We start from the raw sequence: 27,445 nt of genomic DNA, 5'->3' as shown, positions 1-27,445 counted from the left end.
TTTCTATTTTAAATATTAATATTTAATTTTATTATTGTATTATGGTTATTGTGTCATTTCTTATTCCCTTCTTAACTGCTCTTAACTTGTTTCCATTTTATCCTTATATTAATATTTAATTTTATTATTGTATCATGGTCATTGTGCCATTTCTTATTGTTTCTACAATATTTAGTATACGTAGTGGGACAGTTTTGAATTGAAAGAGAGGTGAAAAAACGAGTTTGAATCGAAAGAGATGTGGAGGAACAATTATGAATTGAGAGAGGGGTGGAGCAGTGGTTATGAATTGAAAAAAATAATTTATTTTGACAATTAATTGCATAATGAGAGAGTGTCTATTGTATGAGAGAGAAATAAATTTAATGAAATATTTGAAATAAATGGAACAACCGTTTGAATTGAAAGAGATAATTTATTTTGAAAATTAATTGCATAAGAGGGAGTGTCTGTTGCACGAGAGAAAAATAAATATTAGGAAATGTGAGTAGTGGCCTAATTTGAACAATTTGATTATTACTGAGCGCTTACCACTTTCTTCAGTAGTTTTCACCGTCACCATTTACATTCACTCTCTTACGAAGGAGTAGTTGAGCGGTTACCACTTTCTTCACTTCCTTATGTACCTGAGTGGAGAGATGGGGCCCAGGCACGGTCGGTTGACGTGGTGTAATTGCTGACGTGTTGATCTTCTTCTCCTCTGGTCGATTGTCCTTTCTTGCTGTCTCCTTTGGTCGGTCGCCCTTCGTGCTATCCACTTCGGTCGGGCGGGGGAGGGTACCTGCGAAGGCACTCCGACGCTCAAGTAAGTATGAGATTCTAAGCGCAGTTTCGTAAGTGAATGAAAACGTACCTTTCTCTGGCTTGAGCACAGTATTTATAGGATTGCCTAATAGGCTTTTTATCCCTTGGGCTCAGGGTGGTTATGGATATGTCTTGTCAGTCGTGCTCCGGAATACTCGGGGAACATATCTTCTCTAAACGCATATTCCTTATTCTTCGGAGGTGTATCTTAACCACCTTAGCTTGTCACATAAATGCCCTTACATTTATTGTGTATACGGCCGGTCGGAACGTGCGTTCGTTTCCATTTATTGTGTATACGGCCGGTCGGCCACGTGCGTTCATTTCCATTTATTGTGTATAAGGCCGGTCGGCCACGTGCGTTCGTTTCCAGTTATTGTGTATAAGGCCGGTCGGCCACGTGCGTTCGTCCGGTGCCTACCAGTACACCTTATAAGTAGTTTTCACCAATTGCATCCAAAGAAAAAAAAATGCTATAAATTTTGACACATTTTGAACCCTATTTCTTCCATGTTCTTCTCCTACTCTCACCCATCTTAGTCCCTCTTCAATCACCAGTGTACAACAGCAACCACCATTGCTTCCTCCTTCTCGCACTTCCCAAAGCATTCGAAGCAGAGAGTGTCTCATTGTTATAGGATTTGAACATTTTAATTTCTATTGTTTTCTTAAATTTTTTTTAATATTTTTGTATGAATCCTAAGCCCAACTTTGCGGGACTGATGCTTTGATTTATTAGATATTACATAAGTTGGAAGTTTGGTAATTTGTATTTAGTTTATTATTTTATTTTTTTCAACTTCTTTGCTATGGAAGATGTGGATTCAATTGATATGGTGATAGATTCTACAACTTTCAACCTACAATCATTTGCATTATGTTTGGACATTGTTTGTTGGTCCATTTTTTTTAAACCTTAATTTTAATCTTGATAACCTTACGAAGTTCAAGATTACACCTAAGTTAAATCAAAATTTAATATTCAAAAATAATAAAATGAAAATATAAAAAAATTAACATAAAATCTTAATAAAACTATTATCAATGGTGCATTTAGATAATTTACCTATCTTTTCATATAATTTAATATTTATTAAAATTATATGAATATATAAATAGTAAAAATGAAAAATGTGGATACAGTGCTCCCGCTAGTCAAATATAAAGTAATTATTCGATTTAATGACCTCGAAGGTGGCTTTTTAAATTATTCCATATACATAATTTTTTAACATTAAATGAAAATTTATATATTTTAATTAAATCAATATGAAAGTACTTTAAAGAATCTTTTAATAATTTCAAACGGCTTGGCAATAAATTGAAATAATAATAGTGTTGATATTTTACTATTATTATTGTTATTATAATATTAGAAAAAGAAAATATAGTGGACAATGTGACTGCCTTTATTCCAGTTGTTAACTAACATGCAAAATTGGATGGCACAAGTTTGTGGGAATTTCTTTTTACACTCCATAGTTTTCTTCCCCACCTTCATAATTATGAAGATTTTCATATTGTTTTGAAAAAAATACTGAAATTATGTAATTTAAAAGTTATTTTTTCATAAAATATTTTTTAGATTACACATTTTAAAAATTATTTTCTACTTTTGATTTTCTTTTTTACTTTTGAACTTTACAATTTAAAAGTCAATTTTTTATAAAAAAAATCCAAATTATAGAATCTAATAGTGTCCGAGTCATCAAATTGAATTTTTTTTATAAAAAAGGGTTTTAGATTATACAATCTAAAATATTTTTTTCTTAAATTTATCTATGACAAAACATATCAACAAGGATAATAATAATAATGATAAATGATAAGAGCAAATAGACATTTTAATCTTTTACCCACCCGTATATGTGTGTACATGAAAATTATGGAGATGTAAAAAAAAAAGACCATATTTTAGTTTTGAGAGTAAAATAATGAAAACCCACCACAATGAGGCTGGACGTTTGATTTTTTTTTAAATATTTACGTTTAAATAAATAAACAAAATATTATATAGTTATAAATAAATCAATTTTTTTAGAAATAATAATTTATAATTGAGTAGAAAATACAATTTGAATGCACGAAACACTAGCAATATAAAAAATTTGCATAATTATTTAATTATAGAAGGCAATGTATTATAAGCTTGTTGGCTTTTATAAAAATCATTTTAAGACTCATATATAACGTACTTTTTTACTATTGATAGTATAATTTTGAAGGGTTTTTGTGTGTGTGAAAACATTGTCATGAATAAATGAGAAAAACATTATAAAATGTGAGATAAAATAATTTTTACACTATCATATGGTCACATAATATTATGCAACCATCTTGATTTTTACAATAATTTAAAAAAAAATCGTACTAAAAATAAGTTATGGTTAAATAAAAATGTAAAATTAATTTATATTATTATTAATGTAAAACTATTATATCATTAAAACATGAGTAAATCTAAATTATAACCACAACAAGTTTTATTTAAGTTAGCACATTTAATTCAATAATTGTCTTCTGTATATTTTGACATAAAATCTTATATTTTTTTCCTATATATTGTTGTAGCAATCAAGATTATGACAAAGTGTAAAAAAAAACTTAGAAAATACAACGAGTTATCGCCATAATTTATCAAAAAAAATTACGAGAAAATATTTCAAAAAAATATTTTGCAAAATTAAATTTAGTGTTAAGAATATAGGAAATGTGTTAACATCCTACTATACTCATCATTTAAAATAACAAAAAAATACATGGGATTTTTTTTATTTGGGTACAACAATGATCTTATTCCTACATATTTTATTCAAAATGGGAAATTAGTGACTGCTGATATATATTCAAAATGGGAAATATATATATATATATATATATATATTAAGGTTTTATTTTTTTTATAATTCATAGAGGTTGGAGTATAAGACCATGTGAGTAACTATGTTTAATAGTGTATAAAAATCATACAATAAATGTTGAATTTTATTTGGGGAAACTTGCTCTAACTCGAGAGTTTACATAGACTCGTAAGAGTTTACTTACCATGATTTTGTTAATAATAAATAATTGTATTTAGTTATTATATAATTTTTACCTCAAATAAAGAAGTTCATATAAATACTACAAAAAGTTAAATTGTTAGTCAAAGAAATTAAATAATTAGAAATGAACAAATGTTAAATTTTTATGTATAGTCCTCTAATGATATCCTCTCTCCCATAATCTCTGTCTCCATCTTCATCTTATTCTTCTATCATCTGCTTCTAGAGTTGGAACTCTTATTACTCCTTCTAAAAGAAATTTTGACCGGCACAAGATTCTAAGTCCTCCATAATTTTAACAAAATGATGTTTGAATCTAAATATTTTTCCACTCACACTCTTTGAACAATAATTATATTTCACCTTTTAATCATTTCCATTAATATTAATTTATCCTTTCATCTAATATCCGATCTATTTCTTGAAGATTTTTATTTTTAATAATAGAAGATGCATTTGGATTGACCTTAAGTTGAATTTATCACTCCCATCATCTTTAAGAAATTTACTTCTCCAGATTCGTTTTCTTAATTAAAAAATAATAATTTGTATTCTGTAGTCCAATATAAATAAATAAAAATCCATTTTGGAGCGCATTTTGTATTCTGCAGCCCAATGTAAAATCAGAACCTAACTCCTAAATCAAAGCACGTAACAATGGAAGCCTAATTCCACATCACCCATCTCTGACCTTATATGGTGAACGGCACCTCCGACACCACCGTCGACGTGCAACCCGCGATCACCGCAATCGCCACCGGAACGCCCGAACGTACAAACCGCCACCACCGCGCGACCGCTCCGCTTGATCGCCACCACCGTCGCATTCGTTCAGAGAAGACGCACCACCTCCGCGCACTCCACAGAAGACGCAAAGTGAAACCAAAACGAAACGCGAAACCCTAAAGGTCAGTTTATTTCATTTAAAAGAAGCATAACTGGTTGTGAAAGAAGAAAAAAAGGGGGTCCTAAAGCAAAAGTGGCGGAAATAAAATATTATCTTGGCACTCAAAATTGGCACGAAACAAGGAGAGAAAAAGAGAGGTTATAGGATTTATGGTTTAAAGTTCAGTATTTTTAATTTAAGATTTAAGGTCTAGTGTTTATGATTTTGGTATTGATTTTTATACGAGTGCGGTCTGTCACAAAGAGCGAGTGCATGTGTAGAGTGGTGTGGGGAGGGGAAAAAACTGTGTGAACACGAGAGGAGAGGTTAGGAGAGACAGCGAGAAAAACCGTTATTTTTCCAAGTTTTAATTTAATTGGCTTTCTTCCGTTTTTGCTTTTATTTTATGTTCAGAAGAAAAAAAACGTGTACCCAAATCATAAATGAGTTAGCTCCGAATACTTTTTTTTTAAGATAAACAAGAATAATAAATAAGATAAAATTTAGTTATGGAATAAACAAGTCAACGCTCGTGGAAATTTAGTTAACTTCTTATTCCAGAACGCTTTATATAACTTTTGGAAATCGCTTTTCGGAACATACTTCATAGTTTTTAAGAATTTTTTTTCTTAAATACAATATCAAACACCTCACACTATTTCAAACTGTGTTATATAAAATGACCTCCCACAATTTCAGAAACTCTATTCTAAAAGGCATTATGTGTTCCACAATCAAATTATGGAATAACTTTCCTCCAAGGCTTTTAGACTATGGAATTTGGAAATGTTATTTTCACCATTTCAGCCAAATTAATAAAAAAAAACAAGGATTCCATACCTGAAACTAGCAAGGGCAAAATTGATATTTCAAGAAATACGGAATGCTATTAAAAATAGAGGGCAATTGCTTCCTGCACTCAATCAGAGAGGAAAAACCGAAAATACCCTTAAAAAAATGGGGTGCATATAAAATTACATTCTGGATATCCTTTTCCGGAACACAATAATCTCAAATTTTTTCAGAATGTATTATTTTCAGTTTCGAATTATTTTATCTGGAATGGAATTTGGATTTTTTTTCCGGATTTTTATATCCGAAACACAAAAATATCTTCCGAATTTATTTTCTGGAATGCATTATTTTCAATTCTGGATTTTCATTTCCGGAATTAAGGGTATTTTTGGAATTTTTGAAATTATGTTGGGTGCAGATTCAAAAGTGTTGGGTGCAGGGAGCATTTGCCAAAATAGAGGAGGTGCAGGAAGTAAAAGCCCCAACCTAACACACGGCCAATTAACTTGTGGCAGGCCCGGCTAGATTTTTTTTCCTGTTTTTTAAGTTGGGCCGGATCAAATGGGTGGCACTGACCCGTTTTGAGCGTCTCAACTTCTAGTTATAGTTTCTACCTTTCTATTCGTAATTACGGGGAAAGCCCCACACCCGTTACACGATTGCACAGCTTCGAGTCCTGGGCACATAGAATAGTGAGTTGCTGCAGTGATTAGTGATTGAGATGATGGAGAGAGACAACGGTGATAGTTAAGGCAGGTAATTAATTACTATTGCATATTCAACTTCGTCGTTTCGTTGATTTTATCCTTCACGACAACATCATTGGGTAGATGAAAGTGAAACTCTGTTGATTTTTTCTGCAGTGGAAATGTTTAATAGGTTAAGCAGGCGTTGTTTCTGCACCCTTGCGCCACGACCATGGCTTTTCGTGGGGTTGGGCAATCCTGGTGACAAGTACAAAGGAACTCGCCACAATGTACCTTTTTTCCTTTTTTTTTTCTGCTTCTGCTTCTACAGCTTTGTTAGGAGTTTGCTTCGGCGGTTATAAGTTTTACTTCTCAATCGTAAACTGCATAGGAAGTGTTCTGCAGTGTTACGGGGGCATAATCAGCATCTGATTTAGCATTTCTTGATGAATTTCTAAAATATGTTTTTGTCTAAATCAGGTGGGTTTTGAGATGATTGATGCATTTGCTGAGTCGCAGGGGATTCCTATGAGCACTGCCCATTCCAAGGCCATTTTTGGTAAAGGTTTGCCCGCTGCCTTGCTTAGATATTTTGTATTTTCTGTTTTTCTCTCGATGTTTGTTACAATTCATGAATTTTTACACAAGTTGGTTTGTTGCAGGTTTTGTTGGTGAAGTTCCTGTTTTCCTTGCAAAGCCTCAGACTTACATGAATCTGAGTGGTGAATCAGTAAGGAAATAGGATGTGCTGATGTTTCTTTTTTCTCTTAACCAAGTGGTTATTTACTTTAGAACTGTACAAGTTGTGCTGTCTGTAGCTTTTGCCACTCCCAAAAATTTATTAAGCCCGAGTTCCTTTGATTGCTTAAGCTAATAATCTACTTTGAAGGGTAGCTTTTCTGATCTGGAAATTGAAATTTATTCTTATTGGTTGTCATTGTTGTGAAGTTAAATGTACTATCGATAATTGTAAACGGTTAAAAGATTGAAAGTATGTAAGTTTAATGTACATCAATCCCTGTATTTAACTTATTAACTCCCGAACTAGTCAATATCCTTACCTGTATCAACTAACCATCCCTTTCTCATAATCCTAACAGGTTGATGTTTAGGTTTCATAGAAACCTTGTTCTTATTATCACTTTATGTCATTCATGACTCTTCATTTTACTGCAGACAGGACCACTGGCTGCTTATTATAAGCTACCTCTTAATCAGGTGCTTGTGGTTAGTTATTCCATATCCCACACCTTTTCTTTTAAGTATCTAATCAGTGACAGGTATGCTATTCTGTATTTAATCATCTATTTTTGGTTGTAGTTCCATGATGACATGACCTTGCCATGTGGGGTGCTTCGTCTTCACGACAAAGGTGGTCATGGATGCCACAAAGGGTACAATACTAAATGATAATTGTGAAGCAAAATTAATATTATCTCCATCCTTAAGTTTTTTTGAAATTGACCTCAAGAAACTTGTTACTAATTCAAGTACCTACTGCTCTAGAGATATTATGGTGTTTATTATGCATCATTAATTATGTAATTCACTGATTTCAGAATCCAATATTTATCTATGTTGAAATTAACATGTATATGTTATTGGAATCATAATCAAATTGCCATCACTTTGGAAGTCAATTCTGCATTTTGTTCTAACAAAAAAATAGATGGTGTAAAGCCAAATTAGATAACTTTGTAGTGCAGACAGCCTATACTTTACTGTGAATGGCTATGCAATTTCATAAAACAATTTGAATATCTCAAGAGTCCTGATTAGGTTGCATCTGTGGTATGAGGGGCAAAATACCCATTACCTATAAATAAACATTTCCCCCTCGATAGGAACTCGATATAGATTGAAAAAGAGAAAAGAACTGACACCTATATATTGAAGGTTTCTCTTACAACCCCAGAGGAGGAATCCTCTGTTATAGAAAACAAATGACATTAATGGAGTGAGATCCTTAGAAGATGGCAAATAGGAATTAGAACAAAATAAAAATGTCAACACCCAGTGACTGAGAAATGACAAGTTCCTCTTCTCAGACTAACAACATAACACGACCCTTCATAAATTATCTCCTTCCCTCATCCCCTTATTAGTATGCACATCAAGGTAAACAATCATTCTGTCTCCATGCTTGATTTTTGGCTTCCCGCATTCTGTCCTGCATGCGACCTTTCCATTTTGTTATTCCTCTTTCTTCTCCTCCCACTCCCTTTCTTGTCATGTTTTTCCTTTTCCTCTCATATACCCCAAGGCCTTGATTTCTCAGGTCCATGTTCCTTTCATTCACTTCCTTACCCCTCCTACATACTTGCGTAATGTGCCTATATCTTACATATTACAGTCCTAATGGTTCATCTTTTTCATTTATTCTTTCATGCAACTTTGTTTAGTTTTTCACAATCAAAGACATCTTGTGCTTGTACAACTGAGCATTTTGATAATAATACATTTTGGATGTTGCCTAATCAAGCATTTTGCAGTCCTTGTTCTCTTCTAAATCTGTTTGTTTCTCAGCAATGTTAACTTGTTATCCAAGTTTCCATTATTTTCTTATTGAGGTTGTTTCCTTAAGTATTACTATTTAGCTTGTGCCTTTTTTCATTCTCATCCTTCGTACGAAATTAGTGTAAAACCTTTTTAACTAGGCTATCTTATTTACAGTTCGGTGTAGTCAAGAAAGAAGAAAAATCAGTTACTAATGAGTCAATCGTGAAAATGACTTATTCACGGCATTAGTTTGGATGTTGAGATAGCAGTTGACACTGTTTTTTTTTTGTTTATGACAGCTAGGGTTGTTTTGTTAGTGTTACTTACAGCTTGGTATTTTGTTCCCTGACCTTTCTTCTTCACACCAGCCTGCTGTAAGTTTTGTGCCCGTACCTAAATTCTCAAAGGTGCGTTCCAGTTCATCTGGAATTAAAAGACAATTTGTCATGTCATTTGTTGTTGCTATCCAATTGCTTATTGAAACTATGGAAAATGTCTTCTTTGTCCATTTAATGTATTGAAACTAATGACTGCAATGCAAGGTTAGATTGTTTCAATTCTATTCCTGTTTTGTGTTTTAATATGCAAGCTTCAATGCACCCATTAGGTGTTATCCTCGACACTAATTGTGGTTATTTTGGAAGCTAAATGGTAGGAAAATGCATATCAGTGAGAAAATATTTTATATCAAGAACTCTGTTACTCGAAGAAACTTCTACCTGCTCTAAAGTAGTGTCTGAATAACTTTTCAGCAAATGAACAGTCTATTAGTACTTTGTATGAAAGCCTAATCATATAGTTTTCTTTATCCTTCGTAGTGGATATAGCTTCACCATTGTTCATTGCATTTTCACTTGTCAAGTCAAGGGGCCATATGTTGTCGTATCTGTAATGGTTCATGGTTTTTTTGTAAAAAGGAAAATAGTTTTTATGACGTAGCTTAATTAAAGAAGCAGGTGTTATAATTCAATAGTATTGTTTGAAGGATGAGTGGTGTTGGAAATTGAGTTCTTGAAATCTTTTCAGCTCTGATTTTTTCTTGTTGAGTGCTTCTTGACTCAAGTAATAGTGTACTCATCGTGTACTTCCTCCTCACTTCTTACCGACAGGCTGAAGAGTGTGATCTATCACTTCAGAGGAAATAGAGAATTTCCTAGGCTGAGAATTGGTTGGTGCTTCTGTTGTAAATCCTTTATTCTTTACCTAGTTCAGTTTATTACTGTCTTTTTTATTTTCAATTTGCTTTGTCGATAGGGATTGGAAGTCCTCCTGGGCAAATGGATCCTAAAGCATTTTTGCTTCAGAAGTTTAATTTAACAGCTAGACAACGAGTAAGTTCTTAGTGAACTGCTAAATGCACTTTTGGTTTCTCATGTAATGAACATTTCAGTTTGGTTCCCATGGTTCAAATTGCAATGGTGCTCCTCATGTTTTCTACTAAGTACACAACTTGAATCAAATTATCAATTTCAGTGGCGGTTGAAATAGAACGGGAAAATAATGATTTGACATTGTAATGTGGTGCCAAGAGGGGATGGCCTGGTTGCAGTACGGGGTGTGACCGTTAATGCAATGTCATAAAAACATGTTAATAGTTCCCATTGCGTGGCTTTATAAAAATGAATGTACTGATCCTGAAAATTTGAAGGCAAAATTTTTACCACGGAGCCCTAGTTGTTAGAAACATGTGATGTGTGTACAGGTAGTAGCACTACCCTGAGTCACACTACCCCATTTCTATACTATAGCAGATTTGTTGTGGTAATCATGTGGAAATTGCTTTTGCATACTTTTCACATCGTGGTATATGCACCGTATTAAAACGAGCCAAGTTACAAAAATCTTCATCTCAATGTTACTGGATTTTCCCGTTGAACAGATTGACGAGGCTTTGCAAGAGGGAGTTGATGCTTTGAAGCTCCTTTTATTTAAAGGTTTAGCAGAGAGTGCAAAAAGATTCAACAAAGAACAAAAGTATAAGCACTTGAGAGTGCAAAACTTACCAGTATGATAGGATTCTATTTTTCTCGTTAGACTGCAATACATGTGTACAACTTAATGATTGAAAATTGCCTGAATTTTGTAAACATTCCATATATATATTATAACTTTTTCCATCTTGATTTGCTTTATTTTGGATATTGTCTCTGTAATATGCAAACTCAAAAGTATGGTAAACTGTGTATACTGGTTGGACTTTGATGAAAGGGGCTTCTCTCAGAGTGGCATGATGGAAAATGTTTTTGTTAATTGTAATCGGAGACGCGCTATGAATAATCATATGGAGTAGGTAGGGAAATTTGACATAAACAGGTCAAAAATGAGTTTTTTTGTTTGAATTTTTTTCAATACATCTTTCATAAATTAGTTATATATACGTTAAACTTGGAAAAAATGATTTTGTTATTAATGTCGAAAAGGTTTATCTAAAAGCGTAAAAAAAATAAATTTTGAAAATCCAACCTACAGATATTCGACTTGGTTGTACCTAGAAAAATGAAGATTATGAACCTAACTTCTACTTCCTGTCCACTAGCTACCTATGTGGCTTGATATATATATATATATATATATAAGTTGGTTAGGAGGTACAAATACTTGGATAAGGATATTGTGTTTTAAAGCCTTGGGCCGGTGTTAAATAATTTGGTTGGTAAACCATCACTCCTCATGTTACTCTTACTTCATTTATGAATAATTATCGTTAACTAATTTCTTCTCATTCTTTTATCTGGACTTTTCTGGAGTCATTTCAGGCCCTGAACGTTTTCTCTTCAACACCCTTTGATTTTAAGTTCTATTTCTATATTTGATTTGATGTTTGCCGTAGCTAATTCAATTTTTAAAAGCAATCAATTATATGGCTGAATATTAATCGAATTTATTATCATGTGAAATAAAAGAAAATGAACATCCATAAGCTCAGGCTTGATTCTATTAATGTTGAACCTTGCATCGATCTAACTGGTTTCATTTCATACGCTCCATGTTTTGATTATCAAACAGCACAACGTTATGGGCCGAATAAGACAGTGAAGGATTTACAGTAGCCAGCTGTTCTGAGATCTAACCATCTTCATGCTGAAAATTTCAGAAACAGGTTTTCAACAATGTGTCGAGTGGAAAATTTCCATGTGCTCCACGTCCCAAAGGGTCCTTATAAAGAAAATAATTGACAGATTTGATTTTCCGTAGTACCATATGCTTGCCTTGTACTTTTTTGCAGGTTGCTTTGCTAGTATTCACACCATATTTAATGCATTTATGTTTAGGATTCCTCTGCAGTAATGCTTCATTTATGATGAAACACGATAAACACAATCAAAATAAATAAGTACCCACTATTCTTTCTTTATTTACTTTCAAAACAAATACATGCCATTACATGTTGTATTGCATGCAGATTCTTACCCTTTTTGTACTTTCTTGGGTTCTTTTAAAATTTTACCTTCTTTGATTTATTCAACACGTTCATTTTCAACAGGTACAACACCACTTTATTTCTTTTATTTTGGAATCCATGAAGTCTTATGTTCCTCATTTTATCATAAAAATAAAGTGACATTTTTCATCTCTTATATACCAACTGAAAATGAAAGCAACAGGCAAAATTAGAAGCTGTTTCTTTCAAAAAACTATTTTTTGTATTCAGTATATAGACAGTGTAGGCAACAAAAGGAGCACAAGCAAAGACCTTGGGATCCATAATGGGGCTATGGGTGTAGGAAAAATATTAATTTTTGATTGAAACAACTAACTCTATGGCGTCATTGTATTATGAAGGTGTATATGTTGGTCCAGTCCATGCAATGATGGAAGCTTAATTAATGAAATGGGTAGTGTTATCTGATACCAAATTGTGGATGGTACAATTGGTAGGTGAATTGTGCATGAATCATACATGTATGCCAGCTTGTTCATTTGGTGTCCTTTTATTTATAGTTGACCCTATCTTCTCTTCTCACTTCTAACACTTTTAGCCTTTGCCCATATACCCAAGGTGGAAATCACTTCCTAGGCTACCATCTTCTCATTTTCCAACAACCTTTTCCAGATCTAGGATTAAACTAATGCTGTAGTTTGGTCAAATCTCACTGTTCTTTGCTTTCATATACCTCATTACTACAAGCAAAAGCCATGGAACACATGCTGCCTGCAATATTAATCCGCAAACTAGATTTTTTAACAATTTGGTAAAATTTTACCTTTTAAAATGGATATTCGTATCAACATGACACAACTTCAATGTAAAAACACTACTTCATTGTGAAGAGGTCATGCCAAAGTAACACGATTTTAGTATATTTGAACAAAAGTCGTGCTAATGTAACATGATTTTAGTGTATTTGAATAGAAGTCATGTCATCTTAGTACGACTTTCAGTATAATCAAATTTATCAAAGTAATACGGCTTACCTATTTTAATAGTTTTTAAAAAATTTATCCATTTTAATAATTAAGTGATAAAATTGGACCAGTAAAAAAATCAACAAACTATTTACACCTACATAGGTTGATCACCTAACTATGTATTAATATATTGTTACAAAAACTATTATGATTAGTTTTTTTCTTCCATTTTAATTTGGTGAACATATATATAGCAAGCAGTTTACACATTTATGTAGCTGGGGATTTGCTTGGGCCAGTGGTTAATTATGGTCACAAATATACATCAGTGGAGAATTATTGAGGAACATATAATTGGTTCAACATTTATTTAATCCAACCACTGACATAGTGACATGTTTCTGCTTGTTTTAGCTGTAGGTGTTTGCAAAATCATATAACCTGCTCCTTAATTTGATATTTCGCCTACACCACGCATGCATGGTGTGCTACATAATTAAATCCATGTTACATTTTTCCCTTCATCGTGTCCCTTCCTTTCTGACGTTAACTCTAATTAATTAAAATTTTGAGTATGCATTACGTGGATACATAATCTGCTTAACCAATCATTAATTATCTTTCTCTTAATCCCCTTTTGTGTCACATGCATGTGTTCTGTTCCTCTCCCACACACAAAACCAAGTACAGTCACATAGACTTTGTAATAGTACTGCTGCAATTTACAATTAGCTTAATTAATACCAATAAATAGCAAGTAGCTAGCATCACATGTTGACTTCCACACGGCACTGAGAATGTGAAAAATTCAAAATACTTGCTCAGTAAGTTCTCACAATAAGGGTTGACCATGAAGTTCTGCAGTGAACACTTGTCAACTCCACTCTCAAACAAATGGGGCAAAAGTAGAAGAAGTTATGTATGGTATCTAAGTATGATGATGGTGAGTGATCTAGATCCTTATTTCTAGCTGTGACACACAGATCAGACCAAACAAGTCAAACATGTGTGTATGCACATCCATCTCAGGCACCTTCGTGGTTGGTTCCTCCTTCATTGAAAATTTTATTCAGTTTTTTATTTTCATTTTTGTAGTGAAGGTACCAAAACACATAAGAAAGAAAAGACCAAGTCACCGACTTGTCTCACAAGGATCATGGACCGACTATTCTTCCCAGATATGCTTTGCTGACTGCTACAATATGAAGGACCTTCAAAAAAAACCAAGACAACAAGTAATGTTTTCCTTCATTTTAAATTTACACCCTCTTTTGGTTTCGACAATTCTAAGGTGACACCTCACGATTATTTATCTTATTAATGGATTAATTACCATAATTATCCTATTATATTATTGGTAATTACTTGATGGACATAATTACTCTTACCATAAATAATTAGGGTTTCTCCTTGGGTGTATTATAAATAGAGAGTACCAGACAACTAAAGAGACATCCTCATATTCTAACATCACACGGCCGAAACTCATTCTCTAAAGGGATTTTCGAGTCTCTCATCTCTTTGTCTCTCTACTCACATAATTTCATTCTAAGTGATACACCCTAAAGGGAAACCCGATCAAGATCATGTCTTCGTCCCTCAACCATACGATTACGAGTCTACCAGGTATTATTTAATTATTATTCTCGTTTCATTATATGATTGAGGAATCCTAATCCAACATAATGTAATTTAAAGACATGACATACTTGTCACAGTTTTTATACATTTAAAAAGTATGTTTTAAACCTCAACTGTCACTTATATTTACACCAGATTATGCAAAATTATAATATATAAGTATTTATCACCTCATAGTTTTTAAATTGTTAATTATTATATTTTAGGTTTTGTTTTGGTAAGATAGTGTAGTGAATATTTGAGGGGTTGAAATGGTAGGTTGGTTAATGAATGGTGGAAAGTGTTAAAAGAAGTAGAGATTAGAAGGAATTGTTTGGTGAAAAGAATAAAGAAGGTGGACCAAGAAAAGAGAAGAGAAGAGAGATTATATATTATATAAGTTGTTAATTTATGTACTTTTTGTTGGACTGTGTTGAAAATTGACCCAAAGTTCTTGCTTCACAAGTACACACTTTAGGAGAAACAACGATGCATGAGTTTTGAAAAAATGGCTTCACTCATCACAAGTGTCGCCAAAATCATTAGTCAAAAATGGTGCTGCCAACAACTTCACAACAACACCATCTGGTTCCTCATTTACTTATTTCTGTACTCGCTATTCTCTATTGTAATTAAAAAAAAACTAAAAATAAGTATAACAATATATAACAAGGATTCATCTTTTTTATGTATAGAAATTATATTTTTGTTTTATTTTTATTTAGAATGGTTTTTAGTTGACAAATATCATTTTGTTATAGCAAAGGCCGGACACTATTAATAGTAACGTACAACAAAATAAGTTTATGCATTTACACTATAAGATAATTTGACATTATTATTTAATAATGTAATAAACTTATTGAATTACAATAATTAAATTAATTTACAACAATAATCTGTAATTAGATTATAATATGTAATTGTATCGTTCTAGTTTGTTTGAGTTCTAGGTATTTGATATTTTTTTGTAGGTATATCTAAAGATAGTTCACATCCGCATAAATATTATGATACCATTGAATTAATTAAGGACGGTTTTTCTTAACTCCTACTCATAATTAACTTATTTTTTTTAGCGGAATTATCAGAATGTGAATTGAACTTTACGAGAGAATTAGATATAAATGTTCTACCTATCTAACGAGACAATGTTAAATACAAATAGAAAAAAGAAAGAAAAGAGTGAGATAATTTTTTTGGCAAAATAAATAAAACCTTAAATCTTAAAGAACAAATATTATAATATTCATTTGTATACAAGTATTATTTAAAAAAATAAATAAATAACTTCTTAAAATTAGAACAAAAATACAATTAATAATTGCAATTTTTTCCATATTATCTCTTTTGAAATTGTATTGTGTTTCTGAAGTAAACATCAAAATATATTTAGTTTGAATTTTGTTTGGTAATATCCATTTACTAATGATATAAAAAAAATTCCATACTCTTATTTAATTATATATATATATATATATGAATGATAAGTTTGTTTTTATAATTTTTATGATATTTTTTACTGAGTAATGTATTATTTTAATTAAAATATTAATTAATTACCACATTAAATAATTTAACAAGAATAATACCATTTTTTCCCGTAGATCTTTTATTTTATTATTTATTTACTTTAAGAGGTTATATTTTCAATTCTTTCATACAAATCATTATGGAAACTTTATAAAAAATCATTTCCTTTTTTTTAAAAAAAAATTAGCCTAAACATAAAAATAAAAAAATCATATCCTCCCACATTCAGAATTTTAAAAACTAAAAATTTTCCTAACATCAAAGTTCACCAGTCACCGACGCTACTAAACTCACCAATCACTCTGAGCCGTTTGTTATATTAAGGCAGTGAAAAGACTTTTGAACCCCTCCATAATTAATTGTGTTGAATTCAGAAGAAAACCAAATATGAAATTAAAAAATATATATCATCTAGATGAATAAAAAACACAGAAAAGGGAGAATTTTTCTCTTACTTTTAAGTGAATAAAAAAAATTAAATAACAAAATTTTCATCATAACAATTAATGAAATTTATTCATTTTTGTTATTTTTGTATTCACACATTTTTTTATCATTCTAGTCTTAATTTCTTTATGTTTTTTCTTAGTGTACCAAAATATTAATATTCTGACTAGAAAGTAATTGTATGTGAAGGTATATGCCTTACAGCTAAAGAACAATTATTTTCTTTGTTTATTAAGTTATTTTAACATAACTCAATAAAATGTAATTACTTAATAAAATTTAAGGTCAAAATTTATAAAATAATAGAAATTAAAATAAAATATTTCTATTGTTATAAAAAAATGTTGATAGACAACACCATAACTAATAATTAAAATAATTTGATTTAACTAAAAAATAAAACTTAAAAAAATAATTTCTTCATATTTAACCACTCTCTTTCCTATTGGGCTATAATTAATAAGATGAACAGAAATAATACTATATATATATATATAATATTTAATAAATATTTTTCTTGTAAATGTATAAGTTAAGTAAGTTATTTAAACATGTGAAATATAATGAGTTTGAAAATAATTTATTTTATACAATATTTTATAATTCTTTGAATATCAATCTATTTGTATGACTTATAATTTAGCAAGTAAAATGGTTTAAGCTTACAAAGTTTATAAAAATCCAAATATTATCACCTTGATTATTATTTTTTAATTATCTAAAATATAATTTAATAATATATATATTGTTCTTGCTTTAAATAGTAAAATATTATTCTCACAATAATTATGGTCAAAGTTAACTTTTCTCTTTTTAGATAATTCCAAAAATGTTATATATATACATATATATTTAATTACTTATAATCTTAATATTTATTTTTTATATTGAATAAATATCAAAATTGATGTATGAAATATAAGTGTACTGACTGATGAATCATTGATTAAAATTTTCATATAAGTTATTAAAAAATGTATCACATATAAGTGGTTCGATACTAACATAAACAAAAAAAGTCTCTATCTATTTATCAAATGTTAAATATTCATACACCATTTATATGTCAGCAAATAATTTTTTCAAAAATTATTTATATACAAATTTTAATTAAAGATCTGCAAGTGATCACACTCCTTTTTTTTTCTTAACCAATTTAAATATTTACATGTTAAATCACTTCTAATATGATGTACTTTTTCTATATGTACATACCTCTGGAAGATTGAGTTGTTTCAAGAATAATACTTGACAAGGAAAATTGCTCTCTTCCTCAATTATTTTTGATTATATTAATTTTAATAATTTTAATATTTTGAAATTACCCTATATCAAATTTTTTGATAAATTGAACATTTGACTTAGATAGTTACATATGACATCTATTCATACTTTAAAAACATACTATGTATTAAATTTAGTTTATTTAATAAAAAAATTAAGTCTTTTTTTCAATCATGAAATTATAGAAATTTAATTATGTACAGAGTTATATAATTTGAATTGAAAAAAATATATTTTTTAAATAAAGTTATCAATAACGTAATATTTAGTAAAATTTGATGTGTGTATATATATATATATTAGTTTTCTTATTTTTAAAATTATAAATGCACTCTTTAATTTATATATTCATATAAACAAAATAATAAATTTAGAATTAACAAAATTTAAATTAAGTTTATTGTTATTTTTTTATTTGTAAAAAAAATATATAACGATATACTGCGTGTTCAAAAGACTCTATATTCACTTGTACTCTAACTCATTTGATTAATATTTTTAAAAAAATTGTAATTTGTTTTCAATACAAAGATATTAAGATCTTATTAATATTTTATTTAATTATTGAAGTAATTTTTTTTTTTTATGATCTTAATAAAACCCCAAACCTTGTGTTTTGATATAATGTGGAGGTTTTATAAGATTGTGATATTAAATATGATGTATATATGTAGTCTTAGATAAACATTTTTTTTGTAATAGTTGATGTGAGATTGTTTGTGCATGGTGTGGTTGTTGAGAATTGAGAGTGGGACCAATTAAAAGTGTGTTTTGTGAGATCTTGGAGAGGACACGTTTTCAAATTTTGATGATTTGTTAACAAAAAACAATTCATCCTTCTAAACCACTAGGTTGCCTCCATCTGCATCAACTACATACATAGATTAACCTATATTATACGTATATCATGCTTATACAACAAAGAAAACCCTCCACTTTCCCCTTATTTTTAGAGAATTTATTAAACATGCATAAATTCTATGTGATAAAGATAAAAGATTTATTATAAACCCAAAAATTTAGTGTTGATAGAATTTATACAATCCTATAAATATATTACATTTAAAATATTTTATTTAAATAGTTTCTATACACATTTTATATTTCTTCTAGTGTATGTAATTTATTTCGATGTGAAAAACATGATCATAAAAGTTAAATAGATAACACAAATAATATCCAGATTAGCACAATAAATGTATAATAATAAATGATAATTCTAAAAATCTCATCAACAATATCTAACATGAATAAAATATTATTCATATTTAACTAGATAACTTTTAAAATATTGCATTAAGTATTAATATCAACATCAACAAATAACATTTGTTCTATCTATACTTGTATATTTGATTATAAAGCGATATTTCATTTCAATCATTACCAAAAATCTAGATTTCTATAGGGTAGTTTCTGAAACTTATACAAAACTTGAAGTTAAAACTCATATTTTTATTAGATATTCACTATCTGATGTCTTCATATAAGTAATAAGGGTTGTCAATAGAGTCATAAATCTCATTATGCTTAAGTCAAGTAGTACTTGCAAAATATTAGCAATCATGTTTTTACTTCCTTAATGATAGTCAATTCATATGAATCATCCATTTGATTTAACATCAATAATTTACCTATGATATTAATATTAAATTAATACCATTGCTATTTTTCATCATTCTCATTCGCAATAAATTATTGCACATAAATTTTCATAAAACATCCTATCAAAATTTCATACAACTCATTTAATTTTAAGCATAACAAACATAAAGGATATGTTTTATGAATAAGTACCCCTGTGTGAAGTGTTCTTAGTTATCCTTCTAGATAAAAAATAATTATGTCAATATTTTTCTCACTCAAATGTCCAAAATGATGATTGAATGTCTACATCTGATTGCTTGAATATATTGTCATTGAAGCATTAATTATCTCAAATTCTTAGTGGTCAAACTCTTATAAAAGATAGCATCACTTAAATTTAACATCCTACATGTAACTAGATCAATATTCAAGCATAAAACTATAACAATCTTTAAATATATTTACAAATGTGAAATTTAATCTAATAAAAAAATTAAAATAAATTATTTACTTGGATTCTTAGTGGTCAAACTCTTATAAAAAAGAGCATCACTTAAAACATCCTACATGTAACTAGTCAATATTCAAGCATAAAGCTATAACAATCTTTAAATATATTTACAAATTTGGAATTCAACCTAATAAAAAACTTAAAAAAATTCTATTAAATTATTTACTTGAAATATTATTTTTTTTCAAATTGAATAGGTTTCACAACTCTCATAATTAAGAAATAAAGGTCCTTAATACATCTCAAACCAAACATTAATAATAATCAATACAATTCAATAATTCATTCAACAATCAAACTTAGATATTTTCCACATAATGTCATTTTAGATCAATATCAATAATACACTTGTATCAATTTAAATATGGCCAATATGTAAACATAAACTTTTTAAATTCTTCAACTTCACCAAATAACATCTCAAATATTCTAAATCAAAACTCAATTGTCATACCTTAATAACAGCACAAAACTTAAAGGGTTTATTTATACCCATTTTATTCATCAAAACATCATTAAAAAAAACATCCAATATTACACCAAGTTATTCCTAGGCATCCAATATATGAGATTTTCAATTTCAGTCATTAGCTTCAATTAACTTTCTTTAATTTGAGCTATTGCATCTTTCAAAACCACTGCTAAAAAAAAACTAGAGAGAAGTTATACATGTGAGGGAATCTAATTCACAAATCAACTACGTCACTACATACATAGATTAACCTAAATCCATATTTACTTATTAAATCCTACATCTAACCACAATCTAATCCATGCAAGAAAAAAAAAACTAAATATATATGAAAGAAGGGGAAATACGTAGTTAAATGAAAATTTTGACCAGATAGTCTTAACCTAGGTTTAATAGTATTCAAATAACAAAATCAAATATATACAAGAATGAACGATCTTCTAAATTTTTTAAAGATAATTTTAAAAAAACTAAGAAAAAATGAATTATAAAAATGCTATTTTTTATAAAATAAATAGTTAAATTTCTAATTTACATAATAAAAGAAGACATGCGTTTTTGTTAATATATAATATATAACAGTATATATATATATATATATTCTTATTTTATTATTAAGTATATTTAAAATAACATTTTTGAATCAGCTAACTTTTTAACTCATGCAAGACAATATAAAGAAAAAGAGAGAAAGAAATCTACTAAAAAATAATTAAATACATTTTCAACTATTTGACATTTCACTAATAATAATAATGATATTTAAATTTTCATAAGGATGTAGCTGCCGCCAATATTAATGTTATTTATTAATGTTTTTGTTTTATTTATGTTCGACGTTACCATTCTGTCGTAGCTTACATCAAATCTTGAACCATTTCTAAAAAGGTTGTGACGGTTTTCTTCTCTCACCACATCATCTCATAAACCAAAATCGAAAAGGTGTCACACATTTCAAGACAAACAGCGTGCTTTTTGCAGAAGTACTTGTATCATATTAATATCATATTTTTTTTATAGTACTTGTATTAATTCAAACTAATAAATACGTTTTCGTTCTTTTATTATGGGTTGTTGAATTGGTGAATTAATTGAAAGAGTAAATAATAGAGTAAGGTAGTTACGAAGATAAAGAACGTAGAAAGGAAAATAAATCCAACAAACGTCAGAGAGAGTGAAACAAGAAAGGGTGTGGAGTTTGACTTTTGCGTGAGTTTTGGTGTTTGAAATTTTGGGAAGTTTGTTTGTTTCCACAGACACACGTACAAAAAACTCAGCCACATTTCAATCGCATTAGTTTCAGTCGGTGTTACTATGCTGACCCTTTCTTTTAGTTTCCGCGTTCCATCTTTTTTTATTCTTCTTTTCGCTTTCATTTCAGAGTTCACACCAGTGGCCACTCACCACTCAATCACCACAAAAAGGGACCAAAACATAACAAAAATGGACGACACTTTTCGGGCCAGCTCACATTATTTAATTCACAAACCATGCACTACAGCTGCATCTTCTACTTTCCTGCTCGAATCTTTATTTATCTATCTTTCTCAATTAATTTCTTCACTTCAAAACCACTGCTACTCATTCCATCTTATATCTACTTTCAAATTTTAAAATACGTGATAAGATACGTTTATGTGGGTTTTATAGTGTACATATTTAAGTTGTTTAATGTACTTCTGTAGACCAAATTTCATAACAAATATGTTTATAATGTGAGGTAAGAAGTAAAAATATACCAGTTGGTATATGGTAAAAAAATTAAAAAAAGCGATTATTTTCATTTTAAAATAGTGATTTTTTAGTTGTATTTGATGTATACTTAGTCAAATAGAAAAGACATCGACTATTTACCTATATTTTTAAATGTAGATTTATAAGGATAATTATGATAAATATCCGTATTTTTATTTATTTTTTTTTTAAAAAATTTAAATCCTAAACTTAAACATTAATAAAAAATTAAAAATTTAAAGCACCAACGACGCGACAACAACGACAAAGCGAATACAACACAACAAAAACTCAAACAACAGACAATGAAACTATGGTGACCTTCACCAATGCAAGAAGAAAGAGAACTCGAAACGAACTTACAATAATACGAAGAAGACAATAAAGACTTGCAGAAAACGAAAGGAAGCACGAGAACATAAACATAAAAGAAAACAAAACATCAAAGAAGAAAATATGTATGAAAGCGTAAGTGATGGGTTTCACTATTAGAGTAAAAGATGTTTTAAGAATACAACTATTAAGTAAAGCCGCATTTTTAAACAAAATATTTTGACTTAAGAATAAAACTATTAAATAAAATCATATTCTTAAATAAAACGATTTATTTAAAAATGGGATTATTTTTAAATAAAAAACTATTACAAATAATCACATTTTAAGATAATGTTATTTTTAAAAATATATTCGTATTTTAAATGTTGATCGTAAAAACACATTAAATAAAATGTTTGGAAATGCAGAGACCCTATAACATAGAATACAGTGTACGTAGTAGTATAGCAAAGATGATTTCCGCATCTAAGCAAAAACATAGAACACAGTGTAAAAGGAACAGCAGGAACCGGAGAAGAGATTTTGTGGTCTGGGAAACGGTACGGTGTTACAAGTTACGGTGGCAGCGCAGCGTGGCCCACTCTCATTCTGACACGTGCACATCCCTATACTCCTTCATTGTTCCATGCATGCAGATCTCAAATATTATGACAGTTGGAAGTGACAATGTTTTGTCCATCTATTATCACTCATAATTTCTTTCTCTCTCTCTTTTAAATTCCTATCTATTAATTAATATTTCTCACACTTTTCAATCAATTATGACTTAATCTATTTCAATAAAAGTGCTTTTTTTTTTCTATAAAGTTTGTTCTTAAAATATTCAGCGTTACTTTTTTAGAACAGACAATAGTACTGAAATGACTTACTGGAATAGCGTAGCTTTCCTTGGTTTGGGTTTGACCAACAGGTGTATTCAGGTTACAAAATTGTCCACTTTTAAAAATATAATAATTATTACTTATATATTTATTTTAGCAGCATTTATTTCTTAAATTAAGTTCTAAAAAAGGTTAAAGTGAGAATGGAAGGAATAGGAAGGTTCCTGATTTTGTTGAATGAAAAAATAGAACACGTGGTTGGTATAATTGTGATTCATAGTCTTTGTTGAATGTGAAATTGAAAGATCTTGTGGCTTGGCATAGATATAGTTGTAATTATTTAAAATAAGAAAAGAATGAGAAGAATAAATAAAATGACCGAAAGATGAAACAGAAACACGTAGATTCGTGTTTATGTTTCCTTAATTACCACCTAAAGCAGTCGTTTTCAATTTTCACAATAAAAAAATGATAAGAAAGAAGAGTTAGTTTAATTATATAATTATATATTATCTTCTCACCAACTTAATGTATATCTGTACATCACTTTCCGACACCGTACGTTTGCATACCCTATTATTATAATATCTCTTTTATTTTTTATATCTCGTTTAGACTTTTAACACTGAGAAACTAAACAATTTGTTTCCAATTTTTTTTAAGAACTTTAAATTATTATTATCTGTAAATGAAAAAAAAACTCCAAAACATTATTTCTTATAAATCATCCAAAAAAAATAATGGTCATGGTTTTTATCATGACGGGTTATTTTTTTTTACCAAAATGAATTCCGTTTTAAAAAAATACAAATTTAGGCAAGTCGTGGCAATTTCATATGCACAAATCGTTCCAATTTGACACGATTCTGCCATATCATACTGAAGTCCTGTTAACTTGGCACGAATCTGCCACATCTTTTTTTTTTTTTTTAAATTTTATTGTTTATATATTGAGTAGTAAGTTATGTAATGTTAAAAATTAATTTGATACATAATTTTTTAAGAACGTTAGTTTTAAGGAAAAAAAAATTAGATATATAATTAATTTTAAATTATTTAATTATTTCAAAATAATAACAAATTATTTATATTATTTGACTTATTTAAAATTTATATAATTATTTTTAAACTATTTAATTATTTCAAAATAATTACATTACTTATACCTTTTTATATTTTAATATAAATGACATTAAAAAAAACAAACAGGTTTAAAAAATGTATTATTTGAATTGTGATAAAAAAAATTATTACTTAAGAAAAAAAAAAATCATAATTGTGATACACAATTATCCAATTTTTTGTTCCTTAAAACTAACACTCTTAGAAAATTATGTATCAAATTAATCTTTTACATTATATAACTTACAACCCAATATATAAATAATAGAATTTTTTTTTAAAAAAGTATGACATGACAGAAGTCGTGGCAAGTTGGCACGACTTCATTATGACATGGCAGAGTCGTGTCAAATTGGGGCAATTTATGCATATGAAGTCGTGTCAAATTAGCACGACTTGCCAAAATTTGTAATTTTTTTTAAAATGACACTATTTTGGTAAAAAAAAAAAAAAACCAATCATGATTAAAAACTCCTCAAATGACCGTACATTTCACGCACACTGAAATCTTTATAAATAAAATGAAATCATTGAGATTTCCTTTTTCTTCTTTGATGTACTTTTAAAATTTTATCCCGTGTAATATTAAATATAATAAATTTAACAATTATTTATTTTAAATCAAAAATTTGAATTTGAAAATATAAAGAATATAATTTATTACAATTTTACCTTTTAAATAATTATTTTTAAAGTTTAAATAAATTTTCACAATAAAAAAATGTACACAACAAAAAATTTACAAAAACCAAAATTAAAAAAAAAATAATAAGTTTTAATAATTTTTTTATAATTTAATAATATATTTTTATTTCAATAATTATTATAATAATAGTATTCAAAAGGAAAAACTGTAACTATTCATCTTTTTTAAAAATAATTTATTTATTTATTTATTTTTAAAATTAGTTTTAATTTAATTATTTTCTTGAGAGTATATAAATTTATTAAGATCAGAACTTTATTTAAAAATATTTGTTTTAAATAAATAAAGGTATAAGATATAAATCGATGATATATGTCCATTTTTTTTATTTCATTTAGAAATATCATTTCACTAAAACTCATATTTCATAAACCCCATATTTTATAAATTCCTTCTAGGCATCTAATTAATACAAATTTAATATAAAAAAAACATTTATTTTTAAAAAAAAAACAAAATTATCTCGAAACCATCACATCACTTTTAAATTTCAATAAACATTTATTACACCTCCAATGTAACACACTTTAATTCAATCACACTTTAATTCAATCACACTCATTTACTTCACACTTTATTCTCAAATTCTCCCACATCCCATCCCTATCCTAAGATATTCACTCTCCAATCCAAACACAACCTAAGTTTAATTTTATATATTTAATTTTTTAAAGAAATAATATTTTAATAAAACAGTTAATTATGAGGATATTTTATATGCAATAATTAATTAATATTTTAATTACAAAATAAAATGATTGGAACTTTTACAATAAGTTTACTCAATTTCAATCAATAATTAAAATTTAATATGTAGGTATTCCTAATATAAATTCCAATGTCATTATATATTTACATTATTCGAACAACACAATAGAAGAAAGTAATTATTTAAAAATATATTATATAAAATATAAAATAAATAAATAAATAAAATGTGAACTAGCAGACCACTGAAGTCATTTATTAGGGACTCATTTACTATACCACACTTAACATGTGTTGTGCATTCAAAGAGGCAACATAGGTCATTGGTGTGATCACTTCACATTATTTGGACTCTAAGCGCAAACACTTTTTGTTGCTATTAATTACCCAATGATACAATCTCAAGCCACACCCCAAGAACATACAAGGAAATTTCTCTCTATTCAGATTCATTACTTTGTTTACACACAAATTGACATTTTTGAAGTAATATTGAATGAGCATAAAAAAATTGAAAGTGTTGTCGTCAGCAATGAGCTACACAAATGAATTTTGAAGTGGGTATATGAATATTCAACTTAATTATCTTAGTTTTGGAATAATTGTCAAGGTTTATGATAAACAAACACTTTAACTACTTTACCCTTTTGATGGATCACATGACCTAATCAATGGTTGATTTTGATAAAGTCAATCTGCTTCTCACTTGGAATTAATGGATTCTTTTTTACTTCCAGACTTTGTCAAGAAAATGACCCCTCCATTTCAAAGAGGCTTATTTCTTAGAAAATTATCCACAATTTGTTTGGAGCTTATATGTGAGAAAAAAACAAAAATATCTCAGCAAGTCAAATCAAAATTCAAAATAAATGTTTTCTTTCTAATTTGCATAAACTCTTAAAGACTGCCAAGGAAATAAATAGATACACTGTTTGTTATAATCATTGTAATACTAAAAAACATATCATTAAGACTGTTTTATTCATAAATGAATTGTGATAACTAAAATAACTTCATGTGTACTTTAAACATGGTATTTATTGACATCAATTTTTTTAAGCATTAATTAACAAATTATAATATTTAACAAGTTCACTAAAAAAATTATGAAATAAAAACCAATTTTAGAGAAAAAATAATAATTAGTTGTTATAGTGATTAAATTAGAGACCATGAGACTAAGACAAAAAAATGTTTGGTTTCTAAATTATTTTCTATTATTATTAAATGGTTTCTAAATTAGTATCTAATTAGCTATAAATTTTTTCACTACCAAATTTAGAATCTAAATAATTGATAGTTAAAACCTTGGTAACTAATTAGATATCAATTTAAAAATAATTTAATAATAATAAAAACTAATTTTGAAACATTTTTTTTAGTTTATAAAATATCTCTAATTTAGTCACTATAATAACTAACTATTTGTTGAACTTAAAATTAATTTCTATTTCATGATTTTTTTTAGTGATATGAAAGTTATGTTTATATAAAAGAATG

At 28.6% G+C, this 27,445-nt stretch overlaps 1 protein-coding gene across 13 annotated transcripts; it reads left to right on the top strand.

The window, feature by feature from the left end:
* Window positions 1-4,465: 4,465 nt before the first annotated feature.
* On the top strand, window positions 4,466-10,831 carry LOC137812121 (Peptidyl-tRNA hydrolase family protein). 13 transcript variants are annotated; one of them, XM_068614022.2, is made up of 10 exons: window positions 4,466-4,756; window positions 5,948-6,285; window positions 6,393-6,505; window positions 6,696-6,780; window positions 6,878-6,945; window positions 7,392-7,433; window positions 7,536-7,609; window positions 9,824-9,882; window positions 9,969-10,045; window positions 10,594-10,831. In XM_068614022.2, exons 3-10 carry the CDS (start codon window positions 6,398-6,400, stop codon window positions 10,723-10,725), a joined length of 645 nt encoding a protein of 214 aa, XP_068470123.1. In that variant the 5' UTR covers window positions 4,466-4,756; window positions 5,948-6,285; window positions 6,393-6,397; the 3' UTR covers window positions 10,726-10,831. The 13 variants fall into 13 exon arrangements, with proteins under 13 accessions (XP_068470123.1, XP_068470119.1, XP_090154976.1 ...); XM_068614018.2 differs by having other exon boundaries at window positions 7,392-7,442; XM_068614019.2 differs by having other exon boundaries at window positions 4,498-4,756; window positions 5,948-6,281; window positions 7,392-7,442.
* Window positions 10,832-27,445: the final 16,614 nt, after the last annotated feature.

Source organism: Phaseolus vulgaris, chromosome 2 (assembly GCF_051622355.1).
Source record: "Phaseolus vulgaris cultivar YP4 chromosome 2, ASM5162235v1, whole genome shotgun sequence".
Lineage (NCBI taxonomy): Eukaryota > Viridiplantae > Streptophyta > Magnoliopsida > Fabales > Fabaceae > Phaseolus > Phaseolus vulgaris.
Note: the sequence above shows the minus strand (reverse complement) of the source record. Positions and strands in the feature narration are given on the sequence as shown.